Source organism: Aptenodytes patagonicus, chromosome 4, assembly GCF_965638725.1.
Source record: "Aptenodytes patagonicus chromosome 4, bAptPat1.pri.cur, whole genome shotgun sequence".
Classification (NCBI taxonomy): domain Eukaryota; kingdom Metazoa; phylum Chordata; class Aves; order Sphenisciformes; family Spheniscidae; genus Aptenodytes; species Aptenodytes patagonicus.
Genome location: NC_134952.1, coordinates 80,248,041 through 80,274,299, shown reverse-complemented (window position 1 = coordinate 80,274,299; position 26,259 = coordinate 80,248,041). Strand labels below are relative to the sequence as shown.

Below are 26,259 nucleotides of genomic sequence, written 5' to 3'. Positions count from 1 at the left end.
TATCTATGTGGTGTGTATGGTATCTAAATATGTTCAAAATAAAAACATACAATAGATTTAGTAGAATGAGTTTGCTGTTTTACATTCAATGGGAACAGCATGACCTATATTCTCTTGCAGTTTTGCTGTTTTCCCTTAGGGTGCCCTAAAATTAAACCCTAAGTCATTTTTAGTTATAGTTTCAGACAATCCTACTACTTCACAACCTACTGCTGTTTATCAAACCGTGGTTGATGATCAGTGACTGCCCTTTTACAAGGAGGAATGTGTTCCTTTCTTTTCTCTTCTTTTAACCTCTGTTCAACCTTCAGAACTGAGGTTCGGACATTCATTTTCAAATGCATTCTGATTCATTTTAGCTTTTATATTTCTAGATAGGATTATTTTTTTCTGGATTTGCAGCTGTTGTGTTACTGTGCCTCTTGAGAACTCATTTTTGGGTTGGTTTTTTTTTTTAATGGGCAACTTTCTGAACTACCGCACTGATTGTGTACCTAAGATGTTAGATACTGAAAGCAGCATAGTGTAGCCAAGCTGACGTTACCTTTATATAGAGTAGTTACACAAATAAAAGGTAGAAACGTACCTGATTAAGCAGGAGGATTATTTTGATCTGGGGAAAAACAAATGTATTTCAGCAACTATTTTAGTAAGAGACCATAAGAATGTAGTATAGACTTAACCTGAAATGATGCTTGCATTTTACCTAGCAATTCAGTTTCCATGTTTCCATCTTTTTTTTTTTTTTAAAGAAAGCACGGAAGCGAGGAGAGGGAAAGAGAAATAAAGTAAACCCTATAGCTGCCGCCTTCTTATGTAAAGCCAGAAGACGACTATTACAATCTCTGTACACAGTTTAGCTTGGTGCTTGTTTCCTTAAGAGTACTTCAGCTCTTTTTCCACACAAAGTACATTGTTTGCCATTGTTTCAAAAAGTTTAAAAAGGAGATCTAAATGTTATAAGTGGTGAATGTGAACCTTCCACTTTCATCTCCACAATTTACCAAACTAATGGGAAAGGACCATAATTCTTGTAGCAATGTTGGTGCTCAAGTTGTACATGTTATGTGAAATTAAAAAAAAATGAAAATTACTGTATGTTGTTGTGTTAAACGTAGAACCTTCAGAACTCATTACTTGTTTTCTGTGAAACTTTGTTTTTATAGGTATTATGGCAACTTGACATATTTCGACGAAGTTTAAGAGGTTTAACTGGACATGTGTGTCAGGGAGATGCGTGCATATTTTGTGCTTTAAAGGTAAACAACAATTTTTGGAAGAATCATCTTTCAAAATGTGGGAAAAATAATTTAACTAATTTTTACTAATTTATGTCCCTATCATACATATGTCTGGGTGACTCATTCTTGTGTAAAGAAACAATTTAGATTTAAGGACATTTGTAACAGAAATATTTTCTTGTGTTTAAAGAAGAAATTTTACAGTACACAAATTTTACAGTCTGCTTAAACATAAAACTTTTGTCTATTAAAAGACAGTATAACTTATTTGAAAATTTCTAGCTAGCCTCTCAGAGATTTTTTTCTTCTATTTGCATGCATATGCTTTTGTTCTTTCCTGTAATGTTTGAATATAGTTCTTTTACAATAACTATATTGCTGTCTGATAAGGTCTCAAGATTCTTTTTTTACTCAGTAGTTGATGGTAATGGTGCAGAACTTAATTGTTCAGTTTGTAAGTAATGAAAGGCAGGTAGTGGTACTGGAAAACTAATGAAAGCTGGTAACTTTTTAGTGTTTGAAGTAAGTCAGATCTGCATATCTTAACTAGCACATAAAACTTGCGCTTCAAACAGTTTTGTAACTCATCTGAAGTCTGTAAACATAGCGAATTCTGTTAGGTTCTTATTGCTCTTGCTGTGCTGGTATTTGGCTGCCTGCTGTTACTAGGGAAATAGCTGTAAGCATGATATCTCTATTTCATTGGGATAAAAATCCCAATGAAAAAAGGTATCGGGTTGTTTTTTTTTTTTTACTAGTATGCACTTCCTACTCTTACTGCAATTTGACAATAAAGACACTTATGGGATTCTAATACAGAACTGTAGAATGTATAGTCAAATATGGTAGTAGATATAGTGATACACAGAACTGGGAATCACTCATCTGCAGGGAGCTGAAAGGGACAACACTGTTTGAAAATGTAGTTCATTGACGAAGTGTTTTTTGGCGATGCTAAATTGTAAGCAAGGATAAGCCAAGTATTTTAGAGTTTATTCTCAGGGAGCTTCACAGACCAAACCTTGTTACTGAATAAGCGTTTTAGGCAAGAACTGTTTGCAATGACATTTATTTAATCTTTCAGGAGGTGTATAATTTACATACCGTGTAGGGTTTTTTCAGCTGTTTTTAGTGTTTATCATGATTGCAGTATGGTACAGCTGGTTTTGAATGTGTCTCTGTCTTTTTCCAAACATAGTTTTTTCTAAAAGATGCCATTTTATTTCTTTGGTTAAAATGGTTAATTTTAAAAAGCCAACAAGTTGAAGTAGGTTGAGACTACACGTATTGACACTAACTTCCTGAGGCTTTTATTCCAACCTTTTTACAAGCTCTTGGCTCTACAGAACTTGTTGGGACTTTTTGTTTCACCAGTGTCTTGATGCACATCATGTTCTTCTGTGTGCTGGATACTTGATCTTGTTAGTACATGAAGTCCAGACCATAACTCAGACGTATCTGTGTTTTCAGATAAAATCTTGTGTCTGTCTTGGGATGATAGCTTTAGTTTCCTGGAATTTTGTGTGTATAGGGATTCATGTTCATATCTGATGTCATAATATAGAGTAAACTTTATGGCCTTTTCCTTTTGATTTGACCCATATTACATGTGAAGTTCTGGTCATATAGTGTCTTGTTCAATGCTGCACTGGAACAGTCTTTAAGAAATGAAGAGGGATTGAAAGGTGACAATTGCTGGAATGTATGTGTTACACTACGTACTCTTAATGACTAATCATATCGCTGGAATCATAGTAAAAATAATATAGCAGTTTCAGTGTGCTCAGAAACATGAAGAAGGTAGTGCTCATGGTATGCAATTGAACCTGTAAGTAATGAATCATTCCATTCTAATGGTGCACTTGTGAAGACCAGGTGCTTTTTTTTTTTAAGCTAAACATACCACTTGCTGTACCTTAATACCCTCTTTTTTCCTGTAGTTTTTGGGGCTCCACTACAAAGTAAGATAGGTTTTGCATCACTTCAAGTCACCTTCCAAAGCAATACACTAGCTTCAGCTGCTTCATAAGGCTGCTGTAATTTAGGCCTTGAAATTTTATTTATTCTTTCAACTATCTATTTTTGAGGGATTGATTACTCCCATGATGCCTCTTCTTGTGCAATTTATCTAAATGGCTTATTGTACCTGAATATTTTGCCTTGCCTGGACTGTCATGTCTTCCTATTTTGATACGTTCCCAAGAATACCAGTAAGAAGTAATATTGCTGCCTGTTCTGAAATTGGTTAGAGTGGAATTAGTTATTGTTTTAACAGTATAGTTGTGATCTTTATAACTCCATGACCAGTAGCCTCAGTACCGAACTCAGAACATTGTGGTTAACTCATTTGGAAGTTATCTCTCCTCAGTCATTATGTACACTACTTGTTTTGCTTCCTTGGCTTCTTAGAGATACTGGTTGAGTGATTCTGTTTGTTCTGTGTTCAGAACCTGGGGCATTTTGATTTTCATGCAGTGTGTATGCTGGATGAGGATGCATTTCAGTAACTTGTTTGTGACTTGGGTTGGGTTTTGGGGCTTTTTTTTTTTTTTTCTGGTGGTCTTGGGCTATTTTAACCCTTCTCATTCACCAATGAACAAGGATATTTTATCTATATCAGCCTCTCCTATAAACTAAAAGCATAGCAAATAAATTCTGGTTTACTTCAGTTCAATCCATTATCTTTTTCTTTTGGTGGTGTTCTGAGAGTTAAGTATGCTCTTTTCTTCTCTGCATAACACTGGGGTGGGACTTTGACTATGCAGGCCACTAAAATGAGCATACATATCTGCATAACTGCTTATCTGTACTTTTTTTTTAGCTGGCAGTGTAAGGCTCTGTTGCATAACAAAAATGACCTAGCAGTCAAAATGAGCAGTGATAAATGTTTTCAAAGCAGAGTTAGCTTGTATTACTAGATTTGTTAAAAACTTAATTTTGAATGTTTACATTGAGCTATTGACTAATTTTTATCAGTAGTTCATGCTTTTTGTTATGAGAGGGAAGTTTAAATATTTGACAGGCACTTACCCTGGAATGCATCATGGTTAAAACACTACTTTCTGTTAGCACTGAAACTTTGCTTATCTGTTGTATCTTGTTGGCCTTCCATCCAACAGATTTTTTTTTAACCATAGGAGGCCTATGTGAAGAATGCATATTCTTATTTATATTTTACATGGCTTCTCCTGATTTGCTTTGTCTTGATTCTCTTCATTTTTCTCTGAAGTTTGACTTAGAATTCTTGACAGTTCAATACACCCTTTAATACCTGCAAATGTTTTCTCATTCATTTAATAGCTTTTAACTTTTAGTTCTTTCAAAATCAACCTCCCTTACTTGCTAAATGATGAGGTCACTTGCATACGTATCTCTGCCAAAAAGAAAAGTAGTAGCCAACTATCTCTTCTGGGAAATGAAGAAAAAAAAATCAAGTGCAATTTATTCTCATGTTCTGGAACTGCGGATATCGACCTGTTCTCTTGTGTTGTGTCCACTGGTTCAGCAGAGAGCTGATTTAATAGCAAGGATTATCAGCATTCTATCTAATTGGGAGTTTTTTCCACAGCCATAATCTTAATAAAGATACATTCCTATCTGAAGTAGTAATGTAAGTGTTACATTATTTAATGAATGATGGGTGTTAAACTAACCTGAGTGGTATTACATTATGCCCTGAGAAATACACACCATCTGTAAAGGTGAGATACGTATGCATGAACCGCTGTTCCAGTGGCCAAATTAAAAAAGCTGCGTAATTACAGGCCAGGGCTTGTGTTGCTTCTGGGAGCTAAAGTCAATCACTTGCATTTTTATATACTTCTGTGTTTTCCTGCTGGGTCAAAGTTCAGTTTGGTAGCATAACTTCTTATAATGAAATGAGTAACAGAACACGGAACCTAAGTAACTTTAAGAGAAAACAGTAATTTCTAAAGTTGCATAGCTTTATAAACGTTTTATGTTTGCTGTTTAGGCATGCTACATAAGAACTGATGTATTTGTGTAGAACCACAGTGTCTAGTCAAGTGGCTAATGAAGCTAAGTAATTGTATTTCTTCCTAGGCAATATTTTCACAGTTTCAACACAGTCGAGAAAAAGCGCTCCCATCGGATAATATGAGACACGCCCTGGCAGAAAGTTTTAAGGATGAACAGCGTTTCCAGCTTGGATTCATGGATGATGCAGCAGAATGCTTTGTAAGTATTCTTTGTGATAGTTGAGTAGAATTACGTTAGCTTTGTGGATATCAAGCTGGCCTGTTTTAGTAGCTCCAGGCTCACAGGTGGGATACAAGTGACATAATACTACTGACCTTCTTTTATGCCAGTTTAGGGGAACAGACACATGGAGTGAGCGTCTGGTAACGTGGGATGGAGTAATCTTGCATTGGCTCTGTACTTTCTTCCCTTGCTCTGTAGCTCGGGCAGAGGGATACACGAAACATTGTTACTACAGGAGGTGGGTGAGGATGATGCACTCTCAGTCACTCCCAAAATTTTTTGGATGGAGAGAAGGGTTATCTCTCGGGAGAAGAGGCACCTACGGATTTGAATATATAGTCTGTTCCTCCAAGTATTCTCTCATCAGCTATTGAAATATGTTCCGTTACAAATAGCCAGCTCATTACTGAAGTCTTCTGCAGAAGAGATTTCCATTTTCTTATCCAAGAGTGAACGAATACTTGAAGGTCTTGACTCCTGCTGCAATTACTTTATGCTTTTATGAAGTGTCTCATTGAAAAACATGAGCCATTACTGTAGCCATAAAAGATGACTCAAGATCGCATAGAACACTGGTAAAGAAGCCTTTCTAAGAAGTCCTAAGAAGGCAATGAAAATTGGAAAGAAAGAAAAAAAAAAAATCAGTATTAACCTTCAGACACTAATTTGAGGGACAGAAAATATGGTTGCTGCTTTGATTACTTTCAGCTTTGGACATCCTTTGGAAGTATCCACAATTGAATACCTACCTGCCAGATGCATTTTCACGTACATAGGAAAATCCAGTGGAGGACTCTGAAAGTGGCTGTTTGAGATCTTGCAGTCAGGTTAATGGATTGCAGTCATGAAAGAGAATGTCTCTTTACTGCTTCATCTAATCCAAATGCACTTGGACCCCTGAAGTAATCAGCTGTCTGAATGATCTACCTGAATAGATTCACTTCTTCCCATTACCTCTGGTATTTTTGGCAAAAGAGTAAAAAATGCCCATGCTGATTCAGGGGCCAAACTGATGACAATCTTTTTTTTTTTTTTCCTTTCTTTAAGGTTGAAAAGTGAGACTTGGGATGGGATCAGGCATGTGCTATTTATGAGCTTTTTCCATGCTTCTGTCAATGGTACTTGTGTTGGTGCATGTGCTAAACGTGATCAGATAATCAGATTGATATGCAGAGAAAAACATAAAGGTGTGAAGAAGAACTGAGACAGAGGCCTGATCCAAAAAAATATTTCAGTCATTGCATGCAATGACGTTAATATCATGTCTTACTGTAAGAACAGCTTTTTTAATTTTTCTTGAAGATTCACTTCCTTCAAAGGAGAATGCTGTCTGGAAGAGCAGTTGGGTAACTGTTGTCTAATGCTGTTTTGTTAATGTTTGGAAGTGTTGATATGAAGACAATTCCCATCCACTGGGTTGTGAATAGGGACGGAATTAAGTACACTCTAAAATTGTAGGTGGACTATTTGGAGCCAAGGGGATTAGTTGGACTATTAAACTGTAATGTTGCTCATATATTCTGACTTCTTCAGTTTATATTTACATTAATATTTCTATTTAGGAAAATATCCTTGAGAGGATTCATTTTCACCTAGTGCCAAACAGTGAAACAGATATGTGCACTTCAAAATCCTGTATTTCTCATCAGAAGTTTGCTATGACACTGTATGAACAGGTCAGACCTTTATTTGATTGCTTTAATAAATAATTTGTTTCCACTGTCCTGAGTAAATAAAAACAAAAGTATTTTTATTTTTGTAGTGTGTATGTCGCAGTTGTGGAGCATCATCAGACCCGTTGCCTTTTACGGAATTTGTGCGTTATATTTCTACCACAGCCCTGTGGTAAGAGCTTTTATTCTTGTATCTCATTTTTCCATATACACCCCTCCAGTAATAAGAAAAGCATGCCAGAGAAATGCTGTAAGTGTTAAAAATGAATGTGTGTTCCTTTGTTAAAATGTGTTTTTGAGATACTGTCCAAAAGTAACACTTGGATTTCAAAAGCAAGATGTAGAGAGAGCTTGACAAAAAGTATGTATTGCTACCGTTTTACCTCTGTATCTTTTCTTTTTAGTCATAAGATATAGTTAATTGAGAGTTGACTGAAATCTGTTAACTCTTAAGATGGGAGATCCACAGTTATTTCCATTTAATTTTTTACAGTAATGAAGTAGAAAGAATGATGGAGAGGCATGAACGTCTCAAGCCGGAAATGTTTGCAGAATTGCTGCAGGCAGCAAATACTACTGGTGACTACAGAAAGTGTCCTGTAAGTAAAGAAAGACGTTGCATAACTTTAAGATACAAGGGAGAGCTGTTTAGGATATTAAATCGGGGTAAAGTATTCCCCTAGAAGCAGGATTACATGTGGCCGCTTCAGTGCAGTGCAGCTTAGGGTAAAAAAAGCCCTTAAATTTATATTTTATTGCTCCAATTATAGATGAACGTGATATTGTAGGTGCAAGTGGCCTGTTTAGAAAGTCGAGTTTAGGTCCGTGTTTTCTTTTTCACTTCATGTTCAACATAGAGCTAGGTGGTTTTGATTAGTTGGAACAGGTGTATTTTCTGAGTGAAGCTGCTTTAGTTCATATATATTGACAGCTTGGCACCATTGTCTTCTACTGGAGTAATTTTGTGCTTCTGTTGACAAAAATAGTCTCTTTTAGCTTGTTCTACTTAATTCCTCACTTCCTTAATGGTTCTGTGTAAATACTGTTAATTTAGGAACCACTGAAAAGTACACAAGAACATACAGACCTAAGCTTAAATGATGAAATGGAGGGACAGCAAAAGAGAAGTTGTGATGGTGACTTGGATGTTTTCAGAGATTTCTGTTTTAAGGTGGTGACTGGATGTAGAAGTTTAGCTGTAGTCTTCATCAGAGTGTTTTTGTGATGAAGAATTTTATCCTTAAATTGTTAGAAACAAACATCATAATTAAATTTGAGAATTAGAAGAAGTTGCAGAGTTGTTCTGTTGCACTATTTCTTGTCTAGTAACTCAACTTTGGACTTCCATTTTTTAAACATCTCTGTTTTCCCTTCCATCACTTTTTTTTCTAGAGTAACTGTGGTCAAAAAATCAAAATTCGTCGTGTTCTTATGAATTGTCCCGAGATTGTGACAATCGGTTTAGTCTGGGATTCAGAACACTCTGACCTGACAGAAGAGGTTATGCGGAATCTGGCAACGCAACTTCATCTTCCTGGGGTATCTGACCTCAAACTTACTATTTGCTTATTCTAGAATTCATTTTACATGTATTTTATGTTTATGTAAATATATACAAAATATAAAAATATATATGTATTTTTAAAAAAGTACAATTTAGCTTCAAAGTTTATGTCTGCTTTTACCGTTCTTTATAATGTGCTGGTTGATGTAGTTTCTGTGAGAGGAAGAAGTCCCATCAGAAGTGTTGGTCTTGTGCCTAAGTACAAAGATGAATGTAGGTGAATTCCTAGTTGAAAATCTAGGAATATCACGTTCAGTTTGGAATTTGTGGAATTATTCCAGAGCATTATTGTTTTACCCTTTCAACTATGCAAAAATAAATGTTAAAATAGACCTAATAAGTGCAAAAATTATTATTTATTTTAATGAAAAATTGTATAATGCAACAGGATATTTAATACCCATTGCCTTGGTGAAATGCCAGTAGTAGGTCTGGAAATTGAGGCTAAATGTTTTACACATTTTAAAATATATAACAATTTTTACAGCTGTTTTATAGGGTTACAGATGAAAATGCCAAAAACAGTGAACTTTTTCTTGTGGGAATGATTTGCTACACAAGCCGACACTACTGTGCCTTTGCCTTTCACACCAAGAGTTGCAAATGGGTACTGTTTGATGACGCTAATGTAAAAGAGGTAAATACTGTTTTTACTGCTACCAAATTTAGTGATCTTTACTCTTCTAAAATGCATTCTTCTGACACCAAACTTGAAACGAGTCAAACAAATGTCTCTATTTTAATAAACCTTTAGTTTTGTAAATCGGTTTTCACAATTGAATTTTAGAATTGACTTCACTACTTTACAGTTCTGCCTTCCAAATGTCGAATGTTTCAGAATGTTAATGCACTTGTCTACTGTTGATTTGGTACTTCTTTTAATGAAAAAGAAGACGTAATTACTGGCAGCTGTGTTCCTAGTGTTGATGTTCTGGTTGTTAGCCCGTGTAATACTGCTTCTGGCTTTTTGCTGCAATTTACATAAACTCATGTACCAAAATGTTCAATCTTAGTTCCTTTGTGCCTTTGGAATTAGGCATTTGGTACCTGTTGCTTAATAAATTATTCTTTCCATAATGGGTTCAATGCTGTTGATAAAGTTATGGGGTTTTGTTTTGTTTTGTTGTTTGTCTTAGATCGGAACAAAATGGAAAGATGTGGTCTCCAGGTGCATTCGATGTCACTTTCAGCCATTGTTGCTATTTTATGCTAACCCAGATGGCACAGCTGTATCTCCAGAAGATGCTCCAAAGCAGATTATTCACTGGTCTCAATGCAAAGCAGCAGGAGGAAATGGGGAAGACTTGGGTAATTAAGATATATTTTATATCTTTTTTTAGTAACAGTATCGACTGTATTTCTGAAATGGGGATTATAAAGGAGAAGGTGATGGATTAGCTGCTTCGTTCCTAAATACTTTTATCAATAATTATCTGAAGGGTCTCAAAAGAAAAGAGATTAGTGTATATAACTGTTTATTTTGTGTCTGATAAGGGAATACAAATGGAGGCTCATGGATAATGGGGGAGAAAAGATCTATTGTAGATTCGAACAGTCTACTTTACTAGAATAACTACTTTACACATAACCAGTAATTTCAGAAGAAAATTGTAGTATATCTGTATATGCGGATGTTCTTATGTGTGTATAGATTCATTTAAAATACCTTTAAAAATTCTATAAATAGATACTTTAAAGTTTCATACAAATACAGAGAGATATTAGGAGCATGTGTGTTTGTTATCTGTGTATATACACGCACAAACACGCAGAGCACAATTCAGAGCTTTGGGAAAAATCAGAAGGAGCTGCAGGAAGCTTTTCTCCGGGATTCATATAGCATAGGCCTCAATATGTAAGAATCCAGTCTTTTGGTTCTGTAGTTTGTACTGCTGTCTTGGTTTTGGTTCTTGGTTTTGTGTTTTGTTTTTTTTTTTTTTAAACGCTAAACATAACATACAAGTAAATTAAATAAAAGACCAATTGAATTTGACATGTTCCTCTTCACATAATGAGTAGCAATAGGATATAGTCTGCTTCAGGGAAGAAAGAATTGAGGACCCTATTCCATTACAGTCTGCCACTGTAAATATGGCAGTATATAAAATATTACAGAACCTTATTTGCCTAGCATATTGAAATGTGGTGTGGTTTTTCTTGTAAGGTTTTTCTTTTGGTTTTTTTAATCTGCAATTAAAAAGTTTTTTTTCTTATTTTTTAATTTAGATATTGGAAACTTTAAATTAGGAAGCCTTTCATTTCTAAAGATAGGTATGTTATTTGATAGGATTTGAAAAGCATTCTGCTCCTAAATCAGACCTCATGAAAGAGAATGGAATTGGAGACCCCATTAGTCAAAGAAGTAATAAAAAACTTCAGCCAGATAATTCAGCATTCAGTAGAAGCCATATTCAAGCTAGTGGTGGTAGAGGTCCAGGTATGTATTTCCCACCCCCGAAAAAAACCCAAATGTGTCGTCTTATGAAATATTTCAGTTGGTAGCATTTCAGGTACGTTCTAACCTCTGGGCTGGTACTGTTTCTAAAGGAAGAATTCCACCATTGACTTGAATGAATCTTTGAATAACAACTAATGTTTAAGTAATATCTGCCATGGAATGTTAACTTTTCTGGAGAACTGTAAATGCAAAATTTTTTTTATTACCCCTTATTCCTGCACTAAAGTGGCTCTTGAGGACTTGATCCCTTTCTCAAACATCATCATGCCTTCCAATCATATTGTCGGTTAGAACATTAGAAACTTGAAGCTGATTGATACTTCGGAGCACATGGTGTGGCTCTGTGGATCATTGGCTATTTGAGGAACACTGTTCCTCAACAGTATTGTGATAATGCTGCATTATTTGTAGTCCTGTATATTAATGGACTTTATCTTATGTTTGGAAAGAACAGTAAAAAAAGTAAAAATCCATTCTATCTGTACATTAGGCTTCCAAGCAAATCAAGCTGTAAGAAGTCATATGAGGCAGTGACTTCTGCATTACTTGTCAGTACCTTTGTTCTGAACTCTCCATACTTCTCAGGCAGAGAGATGCTGCCTTCTCTTGAGATGTGTTTCTCTTCTGTCTTTATAGTTGAATTCTAGACTTTTTAAAACTGAGAATGCTAAGCTTGGTAACTCTTTTTTTGATGGAGCGATGACTCAAAAATGGTCAGTATTTACCTTTTCAGAAATAGAAGGATTTGTTTTCATAAACAGACTCCACTGTTTTATTAAAAGTAAACATTCACATTTAGACAAGATTAAACTTAGATTCATTTTTTCAGTATAATTCATAAAATTTAATGTAAATTGTATATGCTTTGAAGATGGCTTGAGCATTCAATTTTAGTAAGTAAGAGGTGTTTGTAAGACATGCTTGACATAATGCTGTTTTGGTTACTTTCATTAGCTCCATTTAGTGGAGTCCTTGGAGATACCTATCCATTTATACCTGTACTATACAGCTCATTTTCTTAATCTGTGTTATGTAATTCATTAGTCTTCTTAAGTAGTATTAATATTAAAAACTAAATGTTATGGTACATAAATATATTTGTGTGTTTTGATGATGAATGACTTTTTAGTAATGATCTTTGACAAGAAGTATTTTTTGCAGCTAAGTTAGGTTACAGCGATCAAAAGGACAGGCTAAAGGACATATCCAGAGAGTGTGCTCAGAAAGTGGCTGATATGAAAAACTTCTCATCTTTACGAAAAGATGCAGACAGAGGACCAAGAAAAGAGTCTGGGAGACAAAGAGGTACATTTTAAAAATACGACCAGCGAATCAATGGGTTAAATAGCTTTTAGCATCAATACTAGCTGTGCAGATTTTTTTCTCCCTTTAAGAGAACACACTGTAAGATTAGAGTTTCCCAGTTTTCAGTATTCTGAAATATGTGCTGAATCTGTTGAGATAGTGTAAGAAACGTAAGTACTGTAACAATACCAGTTAAATATTAATGAAAACTTTAATGGAGCTTTTTTCTTTTTCTTCTTATAAGATTTGATTGGGGAGGACCGTTCCAATGTTAAGTTGGGGTCTCCTCCAGTTGGAAATGGACTTAGACACTGTGCTGATCAGCGCATATACAGCAGCCAGGGAAGAGGCCCCTATAAGCATGACAATGCACCTCACCAAGCAAAGCTTTCTGTACAGGTGCTTGGATCAAATAAAACAGAAGCTTTTCCTGCTGGGGAGAAACCAATGATCAGGACCCGCACTGATGGTGTCACTGGCTACGATACAGACACCAGTCAAGGCTCTAGGGACAGAGGAAGTATCACCAGAAGCAGAAGTAAAGGTTGGAAACCTATGCGAGAGACGCTAAATGTAGACAGCATTTTCAGCGAGACTGAGAAAAAGCAGCATAGCCCAAAGCACAAGGCAAATCCGAACAGTAAATCTAAGCATGAAAAGGAGCGAAGCTTTAACCATTGGCCAAAAGAGAACCAAATCCAGAAAGGTTTAATGACTATATATGAAGATGAAACAAAACAGGATACAGGAAGTCGAAGTTCACTGGATTCGGAGGGAAAAGGGAATGCTGAAAAAAGCAAAGGATTTACAGAGAGAAAAATGCATGGTGATAACTGGCAAATTCAGAGGACAGAATCTGGATATGAAAGCAGTGATCATATCAGCAATGGATCTGCAAATCCGGACTCACCTGTTATTGAAGGAATCAATCTGGCAGATGTCAAGAATGTTAAAGAAAGTGCTTCCTGCAGGTAATGCTAATGCTGTTAGAACTTGCATAGATTGTATTTACAGAAAAACAAGTTGTTCCAATGTTCATGTGTTGCTTCCAAAAAAATCAAGAAAACATGCTTTGGAACTTCATACGCTTGAGGTCAAGTGTCTGTGGCAACCTATCTAGAAATAAGGGTGCGGACAATGAAGTGTTAAGTTTACCTTCACTCTGACGCTGCAACACTAGTTCTGTTTGGAAGGCACTGAGCCACATTATTATGGCGCTGAGCCAGAACTGCTAAGCCCTGCTGAGGGCCAGGGTGTGTTAATGTGAAATAATTGCTACACATCTTTAGTTACAAGTTTTTTAGGCTGTGGGTAACCTGCCATCTGTAATGGAATACAAGTGTCTATATAAATCATATCTGTGGCAGTTGTACAGACAGGCCCCTGACAAGGAGGTGGGAATGGCAATAGGTGAATCCTGTATACTGCTACTAGTCATCGTTCTGAAATTCAGTTTTCTAGAACACCTCAGACGTATATTGATCACTTGATAATTGATTGACCTGTTTGAAAATCTTTGCTGAAAAGTGTAAAATCACTAAAACTGGCCAAAAATGTGGGTAGTAGCCAAATTTTATTAAACTTACTAAGAATTGATGCATGCTAGTAACAAGTGCGTTGCCCAGAGACATGGAGTGTCTGTGGAGATACTCATAACCCAACTGGACGTGGTCCTGGGCAGCCTGCTGTAGTTGACCCTGCTTGAGCAAGGGGGGTTGGACTAGATGATCTGAAGAGGTCCCTTCCAACTTAAATGATTATGTGGTGCTGCGAAATAGAAAGTTATCAACCTTCCACATAGAGTTTAAGACACGCACTACAGAAAACCGCATGTGGAACGTAGTTCCTACTAGAACCCATACATTCTTCTCTCGAATCTTGTTTATATCCATAAAGTGGAAGAGCACAGTTGTGAGACCAAGACTAGTCACAAATGATTGCTAGATTTGAGCAAATTTTTGGACGTATATTTTCATGAAAAGTTATTTTACGGGGAAGAGAGTAGCAAATACCAGGAAATCGAAAGGCTCTGACTTCTGTAAGCGGAGATGCAAAATTTTAAAACTTACTTCATAAAGTATTGTAGCAAGTTATCAAAACAATTTTTTTATTTAAAACATACAAAATACAGCTTCTGTATGAATTGAAATGTCTCTGATTATTTTGGAACTGCAAGAAAGCAAAATCAGTCATTTGCTTAGTTCTTAGTTTCCTAGGGTATTATTTTATTTTGCATATAGAAGCATAAATAAGGACATAAAAATGGCCATGACAGGATAGGGCCAAAGGTTCATCTGACATGCATTCAGTCTATACCAGTAGCCAGCAGTTGTTTATGAAGGACGACAGCAGATAGAGTGGTATTTTGTAAGGGTATTCTTTTGGCCTATTGTATTTGGCTGCTTTATGGACTTTCTGAACTGGAGATTATGACTATGGTGTCTACTTCCCATTAAAAAACACTTTTTACCCCATGCTTTTATCTGCTCCCCTCTTTTCCTCCCTCCCTCCTGCCTTTCCCCTCCCAACAAACGGTATAAAACCCCACTATACAAAAACCTGATGGGCTTTTTATTGGATACTGATATAAATATGTGTAAAGCTACTCCAAGCCATGTTTATATTTTCAGTGTTTACAGTTGCCTCAAACAGTGATTTCTACAGTTATAACCGTGCCTCATTTCTAAACATGCCCAAGAGGTAATGGGATGCCCAAATGTTGCATGTGTCTCTCTATGAGAGAGAAAATGATAAATTTAAAACAACTTAGTTCATTAAGAATCTGCTTACACTGTTGTTTAAATATTTGTCAAATAAAGAAACAAAATCGTACTTTATCAAAATACAAATGACTTACTGGGACTTTCAGAAGGATTTTATATGACTGGTAATTAGAGTTGACTGGCAATACTCACTAGTTCCCATCTAACCGTTCAGACTTTGTCTCATAAAAACAAAAAAATACAAATTCATTACTTAAATTCTTTTAGAAGGTGGAAAAAAATTACTTAGTGTTTTGTTTTCCGTTAGGTTCTTTCTCCATTCTTCCTGTTTCTTTCAGTATTTTCCTTGTTTTCCTGTCCTTTCAATAACAAGAGCCTTTTTTTTTTTTTTTTTTTAAATTGAAACATTGCCACTGTGTATCTTCTTCCCTGCCTTACTCTTGGAGAAGGAAGGAATTGGCAGGGTGTTTGTCAGCTCCCTATCTGGATTGGTAAGGCATGCTTTTTGCTTAAATAAACCACCAAGATTTAGTAAATCTGCTGATGGCTTGTTTTTTTTTTTTTTCTTCCTCTTGGGTTTGCTGTTTGTAATCTTCCAGTTTTCTTCCAGTTTGAGAAAAAGTTTTTAAATGAAAATCCCTATGAATGAAAGACTTAAGTGGCATCACAACTTAGAAGGCTGATGTTTGTTGTCACAACAAAGTATTAATGAATAGCAAAATGTCAAACTAGGAAAATGGACAAGATAGAATGTTAGCTAAAGGTTACACATACTTAAGGTATTGATACTGATGAGATTTTTGCATTTTTAGAAAACAAGCTTGTCATAGTCAGATGCTGCTATATGTTTAACTTCAAAATAGTCAGGGTGTAAACTATTAGCACTGAAAAATGTATTTGTTTCAGATACGGGTGATACTGATGATAAATTGGAAACCATATAGTATACCCCATGGGTAGTATACTTCTGCTGCACTAAAGTGGCAATTCTAGGTAAAACCTACAAATAAATTGTATCAGGTGACCAGTGGTATCTGTTCCATTTGAAAATTACTACAGAAAACAGGTATTCAAAACTGTCTCGCTTTCTTGGTGATCTCTGTTAATAAGCAATTTTTGAAATTTTTATGAAATTCTTTAGTTTACAGTGAGAAAAAGTGCAGTTGGTAGTTCTTCCTCACAGGTGACATATCATTTTTCTATTGTTTATAATTTTGGGAACCAGCTGTCTTTATTAAGCAGGCTGATGTGATCTTAAGATCGAGAAAATTTGCTTTTTATGTGCTGCCTATTAGGCATCCTGCTGTTGTACTCTAGAGTAAGGCTGGGATGAGTGGGCGTCCAATCTCCAGAACAAACTGGGAACACCAGCCTCACAAACTGTGTATTTTTTTTGTCTGTCCATATTAAAGGATTCAGGTAATCTGAAATTTCTCTGCATCAGCACAGCCTGTCACGTGTGGGAGCTGTGTTAAAAGTATTAAAGGGCCACCCCTACTATCTTATGGATCTTCTGTATAGTGTGTGTGTGAGTAAAAAAAAAAAAAAGTGACAGTGATAAGTCAGTTTCACATAGGCAAAGTTTTTACGCTTGTATACACTCCAGGCAATAAGGTTTGTGATCGTACATCAATAGTTTAAGCCTTCAAATTACATGTATGCTTCTTTTACAGCGAACAGAACTTGCCAACCAAAAAAGCTGACGTGTTACATTCAGTATCCCAGCAGAACAGAAACTTTTATGGTAAGAACTTTGACTTGTATGAAGAATAAGAAGTTTTCTGAAAATAATGTAGATGTACCAAAATTTCAATACTAACTTATTAATATCACACAAGAGATGAACATTTTTCTGATTAGCCTTTTGTATTTTATAATTTTGCTGCATAAGTTAATGTAATGATATTTCATAAAATTGAAAAATGTATATACAATTTATCACTGCTTTTTTTTTTTACAAGCAATAACCAAATATTTCAAAGTTAGACAATTTGTGTATCAGGTTGGCTGTATTTAGGTGGATTAGAAGAAAATTGGCATAGAATTTGTGGCTGTTTTGGCCATGATGTTGGGGTTTTTTATCTGCCTTTTTCAGTAGAGAGCTCTCTTGCTTGACTCATCATATCCTGCGTACTCTGTCTTTTTAAAATGGCAAAAGAAATCTGTTTTGTAGCACTTTTCTTTTTTCCTCCACAGTGAATTCCAAGTTTGGTCTTGTTCACGTCTTTAACCTTTTCAGTGAGTTAGACTGATTGATAAAGGTGGGAAGTGTTCATATCCCTTCTTGGTACATTTTGATGGAAATGTGATGGAGCAGCGGTTCAATAACCGTATCACTTTTTTCAGGGGCATTTAAAGCATTCTGTTCCACAAAGCACCTTCATTTATTCAGTTTCTTTGCTTTCTTATAGAGCAAATGTACAGTGTAAATGGATTCCTAGCTATCTGCCATGATATATGGGTTCCCAAATAGAGGGGTTGGGTTTTTTTCAGTGCTCCACCATCACGTGGAGAAAATTGTTTGTGTTACGACAGTAGCAGCAGTAGTAGTTCCCTACTTCTGTGCTAGGGCATGAATATGGACGGTGGGAGTTTACCTGTTCTTAGCATCTCCTTTCAGACAGCAGTGGCAGTGCTCAGCTGTGTGCGCTGAGTCATGTAAAAGCATGACATGTCTCCCAAACAGTTGTTTCACATGACCTCTAGCACCAAAGTAACAGGCTAGGTGATTTTTTTTTTTTTTTGTAGCGCTTGGATCTATTTTAAATATGGTATTTTGGTGTGGAAAATGTAAGTATTTTGGGAGGCCACAGCTTCTTTACAAATTGTTAGACAATCAGGATACAATGATTCTTCTTGCCACAGTCCTCCTCTCCTGGTGTGTTTTGTTACAAAGCATTTTCTTTATAGCTTGATAGAACAGTTTGTCCGTCCTTGTGCACGTCATATATCACTGCCTCCTCAGGAAGCGGCCAATGCGTAACTGCTTCTGGCTGGTGTAGGTTCTCTGTACAAGAACCGAAAACACCATTGTTCACCAGTATTAGTGATTTTTACCAAGGCCTGTAGTGACATGACAAGGGGCAACGGTTTTCAACTGAAAGAGGGTAGATTTAGATTGGACATAAGGAAGAATTTCTTCCCTATGAGGGTGGTGAGGCACTGGAGCAGGTTGCCCAGAGAAGTTGTGGGCGCTCCATCACTGGAAGCGTCAAGGCCAGATTGGACGGGGCTTTGAGCAACCTGGTCTAGTGGAAGGTGTCCCTGCCCATGGCAGGGGGGTTGGACTTGGATGATCTTTAAAGGTCCCTTCCAGCCCAAACCATTCTATCATTTGATGATTCTGTGATTTTTTTGGATGACTCTATGCTGGCATAAAACATGCAGTATAATTCATTTTTACTGGCCTTAATCGGTACTTTGTTTTTAATCCAATGGAAATGATTAAATGTAAATCTCCATTTCTGTTGCTTATATTCTGCTTTGAGAACGTATTTCTCAGTTTAATGTGTTTTTTTTTAGCAACTCTGCATGTTCCTTCCCTGCTCCCCTCCCACCCCCCAAAAAAAAAATAAAAAAAAAAAAAGAAAAACCATGGTAATTTTGTTCACTCCCTGTGTTTTCCCCAAAAGCATTTCCATGAGCTTTCTTGGTGGTTACTAAGGAATATTTTTTTTTTAAAAATGGCTGGGTGGACTGTGGTACCATTTTTTTTTCCTTGAAGACATGAAGCAATATCAGGAAGAAACACTTGTAATAAGGAAATGTACTTCCTTTTACATACTAATATGTCTGTTGGGTTTTTATGAAGTTGATAAATGCCTTGGCATATAAATATTATAGGTCAGCATGAGGCCAGCCAAAATCATTATCTACTGTTGCTGGAACAATGGAATGGTGCTTGTACAAAGAGGTACAATAAATATTAGGCCACTTCCCCAGGAAATGTTTGATTTTTATAGATATCATACTTCTTTTCAAATAATGTATAGTATAGTTTCTTCTAAGACTTAAATTTGGGGGGAGGGGTTTGCCATAGCACTTTTATCTTTTCTGTCATTATTCCAATTTATTTTTTGGTTGTAGAAAGAGAAGTAATTTGGTGTTTGTTTATTTTGACAACAAAAAAAACAAACCCAAAATGGATGTTGCATGGAATGCAAAGATCTGTTTTTGCATGGCATTTATTCTGCTTTAGTTCTGTACTATACTATACTTATCATACCAGTGGGGAAAAAAAAACCCACTACACTTGGATAGCAAAAAGTAAAAAAACCACCAGTGAAAAGTGCATAAAGGACTGTCGGAATGGAAAATAGGTGGGTTCAAACAATGTTTGAGCTTAGTAATGAGTATTCTCCAGAGAGAACCACGTACTGTACTTAAGTATGCTTAAAGCTTTCAACATGCATCGTACGTTTTCTTTAAAAAAGTGTAGTGATTCCAGGTGATCCTTAGTTATCATAAAACATTGATGATAACATCCCATCTATTCAGTTATTCTAATTCAGTAACTAACTTTTGAATAGTTTCATAACAAAAATGTATGTATTCTAAATCAAGTGTGAAGTTCTCACGTGTGCATGTTTTGGAAAATAATACTTTTTAGTGGAAGTGATTAATGGACTGAAAAGATATCTGAAGAATTTGATCATTTCACATGTATGTGGGGTTAAAGATTTATTTAGACTCTTTTTTGGTTGTCTAAAAAGTGTCAGGACACCTTTAGCAAGGACAATAGTAGTCATTTACAGGTATCAGTTGTATTACCTTATGTTATATCTCTGAATATTATGAACAAGACATGAATTGGTGGGTAAATACCAAATGGACTCCTAGAAAATAGTAATCTAAGAAAGAAATGTCCAGTCCTTTCTGAGAGACGAATGAAATGTAAGAAATCTTTGTTAGCCTCTCATGGCAACTTGAAAAAATATCTCTGGGTGTTTTTTTTGTGTGGAAAACTTCTTATGGAAATAAAGTTGGACTTCTAATTATGCCCACCACTTGTGTAACTGTGCTTTACCAGTTCCTCATTTTTAACTGGAGCTGAATAAGGCTACTGTTCAGCAGTTGAGGAATTCTGTCCCTGACTTACAAAAATAAACCTATTGTTGGAGCATTATAAAGATAGTAACATTGGATCACACAGTGGTTATGCAGATCAAATAGCTGCTTCTTTCATTGGTAGTAAGCAGTAGATAACTGTAGTGCTGAAGCAAATGTCCCACAAGGCCAATCCCTAATTTGTGTGATCAAATTTTGGCAGCAAAACGTGGATATTAAGTAAGCAGATATGGTATCTTTAATTTACATTAATGAGTTAGTGTTTATGAGTTTGAACTTGATGAACTGTGGCGGCTAATTTTTTTTGCTTATAATTTTTTTTGCTTATAACGAATATGTGACATGAACAGTGTGAGGGCCAAATTTCCAACCTCACATTCTTCAAGTTGAAGAAAGATGACTATAATTCTTGGAAGTTGAAAAGGCTACAGAATTTTTTAATGGATTTTCAGAGCAGTCTGTGTGCTAGCTACTGATAATAATTTTCAATCATAAAGGGGTTTTAGTAGCTTTCATGACAACCCTCCCCGATTCCTAAGGCACCGATGTCTTCATGAAATTGCCACTCCTGACAATTTCAATAAAAGGCATTACTGTTGGGAGGGTTAAGGGGGGGAAGAAAAAAAAATAAAATTGTTGACATGCCCGAGGGACGGGATGCCATCCAGAGGGACCTGGACAAGCTTGAGAAGTGGGCCCGTGTGAACCTCATGAGGTTCAACAAGGCCAAGTGCAAGGTCCTGCACCTGGGTCGGGGCAACCCCCACTATCAATACAGGCGGGGGGATGAAGGGATTGAGGGCAGCCCTGCCGAGAAGGACTTGGTGGTACTGGTGGATGAAAAGCTGGACATGAGCCAGCAATGTGTGCTCGCAGCCCAGAAGGCCAACCGTATCCTGGGCTGCATCCAAAGCAGCGTGGCCAGCAGGTCGAGGGAGGGGATTCTGCCCCTCTACTCTGCTCTGGTGAGACCCCACCTGGAGCACTGCGTCCAGCTCTGGAGCCCTCAGCACAAGAAAGACATGGACCTGTTGGAGCGGGTCCAGAAGAGGGCCACGAAAATGATCAGGGGGATGGAACACCTCTCCTATGAAGAAAGGCTGAGAGAGTTGGGGTTGTTCAGCCTGGAGAGGAGAAGGCTTTGGGAAGACCTTAGTGCAGCCTATCAGTACTTAAAGGGGGCTTATAAGAAAGATGGGGACAAACTTTTTAGCAGGGCCTGTTGCGACAGGAGAAGGGGGAATGGCTTTAAACTAAAGGGGGGTAGATTTAGACTAGATGTAAGGAAGAAATGTTTTACACTGAGGGTGGTGAAGCACTGGCACAGGTCACCCAGAAGAGGTGGTGGGTGCCCCATCCCTGGAAACAATCAAGGTCAGGCTGGACGGGGCTCTGAGCAACCTGATCTAGTTGAAGATGTCCCTGCCCACGGCAGGGGGGTTGGACTAGATGACCTTTAGGGGTCCCTTCCAACCCAAACTATTCCATGATTCTGTGAATTAAATCCTAGAAGCCCTGTTTTCTAGATTCCCACCCCCCCTCCAAAGCTCAGAGCACTTGATTCTTGAACTAACCTGTCAGTAGAGTAAGCGCTGTGATTAAAATTGGCCAAGTGCTTGATGGCCTCCTATTTAAGATGCAGTATTAAAAACTGCCCGTTCAGTGATCTCAAAAAAGGATGTACTTGGAATCAATGCCTTAAATGAATAATTGCTTTCCTTTGAAAACAAATGCAAAGCAGTGTTTGTAATATTACAAATCCAGAGGTTTTCACATTAATAATTATTCAGCTCAATAGCATGAGACAACTCCAACCGAAATCTAGAATCATTCTGAAGCTCTGGTGAGATGTAAAGAAGAATCCAAATTGCCTTTGTTTATTTGTCACTTCAGAAAACCCCACAAACAAACCATAATTCTGGAAAAGAAAACTCATCTTCTTAGTAAAACCATACATTTATAGTAATAATTTAAAATATGCAACTATACTTAAGAAAATCCAGTTGTTACCCTTACGGTGCAGTCAATGTGTATGACTGTCGTGTTTGAAGAACTGAGTAGTGAATTAAAGTGTGCAGCTACTTAATTTACTTAACATGAAACAGAAAAAAATAAATGCTTTTCTGGAGTGTCTTTAAATGATAGATTAAAGATTTTGGTTTAAAAAAAACCCCAAACAAACCCAAACCAAACCCTAAACTTTCAAGATTTCCAAATGTAGTCAAGCAGCCCATGAAGACTGAAATGTAAAGCACTCTCACATTTGTGATTCACTTTACTAAAGTGAGAAGTTTGCGATTTAAAATAGGTGATGCAAAGGTTCAGGATTCGGTTTTAAGACAAAGACCTGATAAACTTCTTGAGATGTGCAGATCAGAATGAAGGGAGGGTAATAGTTGGTGTTCTTTGTCGACTGTTGCTTCACTTCAGAACTTATTTAAACTCACACACATGCACTCCACCCCCACAAAAAAAACAGTGGAACTTCATTTTCATTTTTTCCAGATGTTTAAAGCCATGGAAAAAAATGCACTAATGAATACATAAGGAATGTTTTGCAACAGAATGTTGCTCCAAAAGGACAGTTTCTTGAATATAAGGATTTTTTTTTTCTGAAGATGGTCACTGTTTTTTAAAAATAATATTCTATTTTGGACAAGTTACAACGTATTTACCTTCTTGACTGGGCCTACGTTGTTGTTCCACATTTCCAAAGCTTCCAGTAAGTTCTCTGTCATTTCAACTGAATGCAGAAAAACGTCTGGGTTCAGAGAGAGGAATTTGCCACAGTACTTGTTACAAAAAGTATTACACCTTGTTTTTTTATTGGCAACTTAAAAAAAAAAAAAATCAGGTAATCAAAAGTACAGGAAACATGCAGCTAAAACACATTAAAAGGAAACTTAATTTAATGTGGGTTTTTTGGTTTGGTGTTGCCCCCCCCCCCCCCGAATTTGGGCTTTGCAGATTTTTGCCGATGTTCTGTATGTGTAAATGGAGATATTAGGGGAGAACTTGTCTGTCCTACCTGTTAGCTATAGAATGGCTGTTAATCTTTTGAAAATCTGGATTGGCTATTCAGATGTGAAAATAGATGTTCATAAATCTTAAAAGCAGACTGGTTTGTATGTCAGAAAACAGTTACATTTCATTTATTGGTAAGCTGCTTATGATAAGGATGTCAGTCTCCAGCTGAGCACAGGGCTTGTGTCTCCCATATTTAGGTTTGCAAAGAACTTAGAGCCAAAATTCCCAATTGAGTCTGCGTCTGGTTTTGACCGTGCATGGATATCCTGTCAGCAGAAGAGAAAATAACACGTCTATTTTTAAGTTAGCTGGAATTCTGAAGGCACAAACCACCTGGTATCACTAAGCAGCTTTGGCTGAATGTGTGCAGTGGTCACACCAAGGAAACAGCTTCTTAACCTTTGCTGCCGCCTCCTGACCGATTTGTGATGCTGCCTCTCGGAAGGGCTGGATGTGCTAAACTCCTTAGGAGTTTGGTTTGGAGTTAAAATAAAAAAATTAAAATCTGTAATCTTTACATCAGGCGATTTGGGGAATTAAAGAGCAGTTGTATGGGTGACTTATTTGTGTTTTTTAAGTAGATGTGCTCTTGTATAAAAGTCGATATATTCAAAGTCTCAAAATGGAAAACACTAGCTTTAGACACTGTTAATCTAGCAAATTACTTAACAAATTCATTCCTAGGACTGTGTCCTAACGTTGGGACTGAGATTAAATACTGAATTGGAAATATTCACAGGAAATAATGTGTCAGAGCCTGTGCTTTTTTTTTTTTTTCCCCCCAGTAAAGCAATTTACAGTTCATTAAAATCTGTAGCAGAATGACATGTTTTCTGTTTGAAATATTACCTCAGTGTTAGTTAGCTCTGATGCCATGGCCCACTGGAGCAGTTTTGAACTTTCTTTCCGGTTAATTACTTGTCCCTTGCCAGTGTCACATGGGCTCTTTCAGTAACAATATTTTCACATAAGTATTCTTTCTGAGGTTGTGGTATCATTTATCATGCTGGAATAGCAAGATTTTTTTATTAATTTTTTTTTTCCATTTTGAGGCTCAAAGAAAAGCCACATGGGTCTTGTGCTATATGCCGTTTTAGCCTCTACAACCTGTGTTCTTTGTCAAAGATTGTGTCTTTAGTCTTTCATCAATTAAAGATAGGGCAGATACTGACCCTCAAAACAAGTATCACCCACAGCATCACCCAGAGTTTTTAGTTTGGTTCTTTTTTGTTGTTGGGTTTTTGACTCTCATGTTCATGAGTCAAAAGTTCCAAGACTTTATTTAAACTTGGGAAAATAACAAGTGAATACAAAAATATTTTATCTTGGTAAGATTATATCATTTAAGAACAGATAGAAAATTTTTGTAGCTTTTGTTGATGAAAGTATGGAACAGCCTATGTTATCCCATTGGAAATTGTCAAAGTTAGTACTGTCTGCTGAATGTGAGATTATTCTACCAGAAATCAGGCAATGTATGCTACCTTTTTTGAATTTAATTCCTGTTTTACTGAAATAGGCGTAGTAGTTATATGAATCCAGTCTATACATACACAAAATAAGACTGCCATTGAATGGCTTCAGAGCAGGTGACTGATTATAATGGGCCAATCATTGCATTAGGAAGACTTCTAATATCTATCTCTAAACAAATAGACTGTTGCTTGTCACTTGCCACGAGAGTGTTTTATTCTATGTGGTGTTGACATGGATACTTCAATGCTTCCTTTATTTACTGTTAACTAGGAGCTGTGTTGTTCAGAAATTGTGCATTTTTAAAGAATTATTCTTTGCCTTTGCCTGTGAATAAAAGGAGCTTCTAGAGTGTGAGTGTAGTAGTGCTGGCCCAGGCACCCTCATGTTGTGTGTTTAGGGCACATGACAGTGCTCTCTGTCTGCTCAGCATCTCTACAAACTGTACAGTTTGCTGCAAGTTTTTAAATCTGTTTCAAAGAATGCATAATGTATTTCTCTAAAAAAAAAAAAAAACCCAAACAAACAAAACACACCACCACCACCACCACCAAACCAAAACACCCCCCAATCCCTACAGTATTCATTCCATTTAGTTATTATTACATGATGTGAAACTTCAGAAATCATAGTTTTTATTTTGTAATTTAAATTACTTTGGATGTTTGAATAAACATGCTTTTATAATAAGCTGCTTTTGAAAATGTGCTTTTAATTAGATGAAATGTTAAGATGATCTTGAAAACATGCCTATAGGACTTAAATTGTGGTAATTGCCTATTTTCTGTTAACATAAAAAAAAAAAACCCAACGAACATTTCCTCCAGATTATTTTGGATGAATATAAGATCTGACTTTCTGTGACAGATTGTCTTCAAAATGGTTATTTTGATCAATGTCAAATCTTTAATTGTCCTGTTGTGTTGTGTGTTGTTTGTTTTTTATAACCTCTGAGGAATTACAAAGAAGGAATTGGACTGTATTTCTGCTTATTTTGAAATAATTTTTTTCTACCCCCAGACTTGAGGAAAGACCAGATCAATTCAGAAGTTAACTACAGACCTCATGTTAATTTCCCCACAGAATTACATTTGCAGGTGCCCAGTCCTCCAGTAAAGAGGTAACTAATACTGGCATTAATTTACTGTGTAATAGTTTAAGAAATACTGAATTCTGTTATGTGATAGTAGTCAATATTAAGCATGCAAAAGTTAAGGCATTGAATATTTTTGACAGACAATGCCTTTTGTATTTTACATAATTGATAGGGCTAAATGCTCTATGTCTTTATTTTAATTTTGATGTGGTCAGTGAAACCAAATTGCTTACATCGTTTTAAACCATCTTACCAGAGCAAAAAGTTTTAATAGTTTTCTGTTTTGAATTTATATACTACAACAGGCAGTGATTAACCAATTTGTTGTTAGCGCAATAACCTCATAAAGTTTTGAAAAGTTTGGCTGGAAGGGGGGGAGGAAAAGGTAACTTCTGTTTGGAAGCTGCTGCT

At 36.5% G+C, this 26,259-nt stretch overlaps 1 protein-coding gene across 5 annotated transcripts in view; it reads left to right on the top strand.

Moving 5' to 3' along the window:
* USP53 (ubiquitin specific peptidase 53) overlaps positions 1-26,259 on the top strand; it is a 42,259-nt gene that overhangs the window by 11,497 nt on the left and 4,503 nt on the right. For 3 of the 5 annotated variants that reach the window (XM_076337296.1, XM_076337298.1, XM_076337297.1), the window contains exons 3-16: positions 1,167-1,259; positions 5,304-5,438; positions 7,025-7,138; positions 7,225-7,307; positions 7,629-7,734; positions 8,528-8,674; positions 9,187-9,336; positions 9,836-10,007; positions 10,987-11,136; positions 12,319-12,462; positions 12,707-13,433; positions 15,635-15,676; positions 16,859-16,929; positions 25,773-25,872. In XM_076337296.1, coding sequence (XP_076193411.1) covers positions 1,167-1,259; positions 5,304-5,438; positions 7,025-7,138; positions 7,225-7,307; positions 7,629-7,734; positions 8,528-8,674; positions 9,187-9,336; positions 9,836-10,007; positions 10,987-11,136; positions 12,319-12,462; positions 12,707-13,433; positions 15,635-15,676; positions 16,859-16,929; positions 25,773-25,872 — 2,234 coding nt within the window. The remainder of the gene's footprint in view (positions 1-1,166; positions 1,260-5,303; positions 5,439-7,024; positions 7,139-7,224; positions 7,308-7,628; positions 7,735-8,527; positions 8,675-9,186; positions 9,337-9,835; positions 10,008-10,986; positions 11,137-12,318; positions 12,463-12,706; positions 13,434-15,634; positions 15,677-16,858; positions 16,930-25,772; positions 25,873-26,259) is intronic. The other 2 variants (XM_076337300.1, XM_076337299.1) reach the window with 2 other exon arrangements.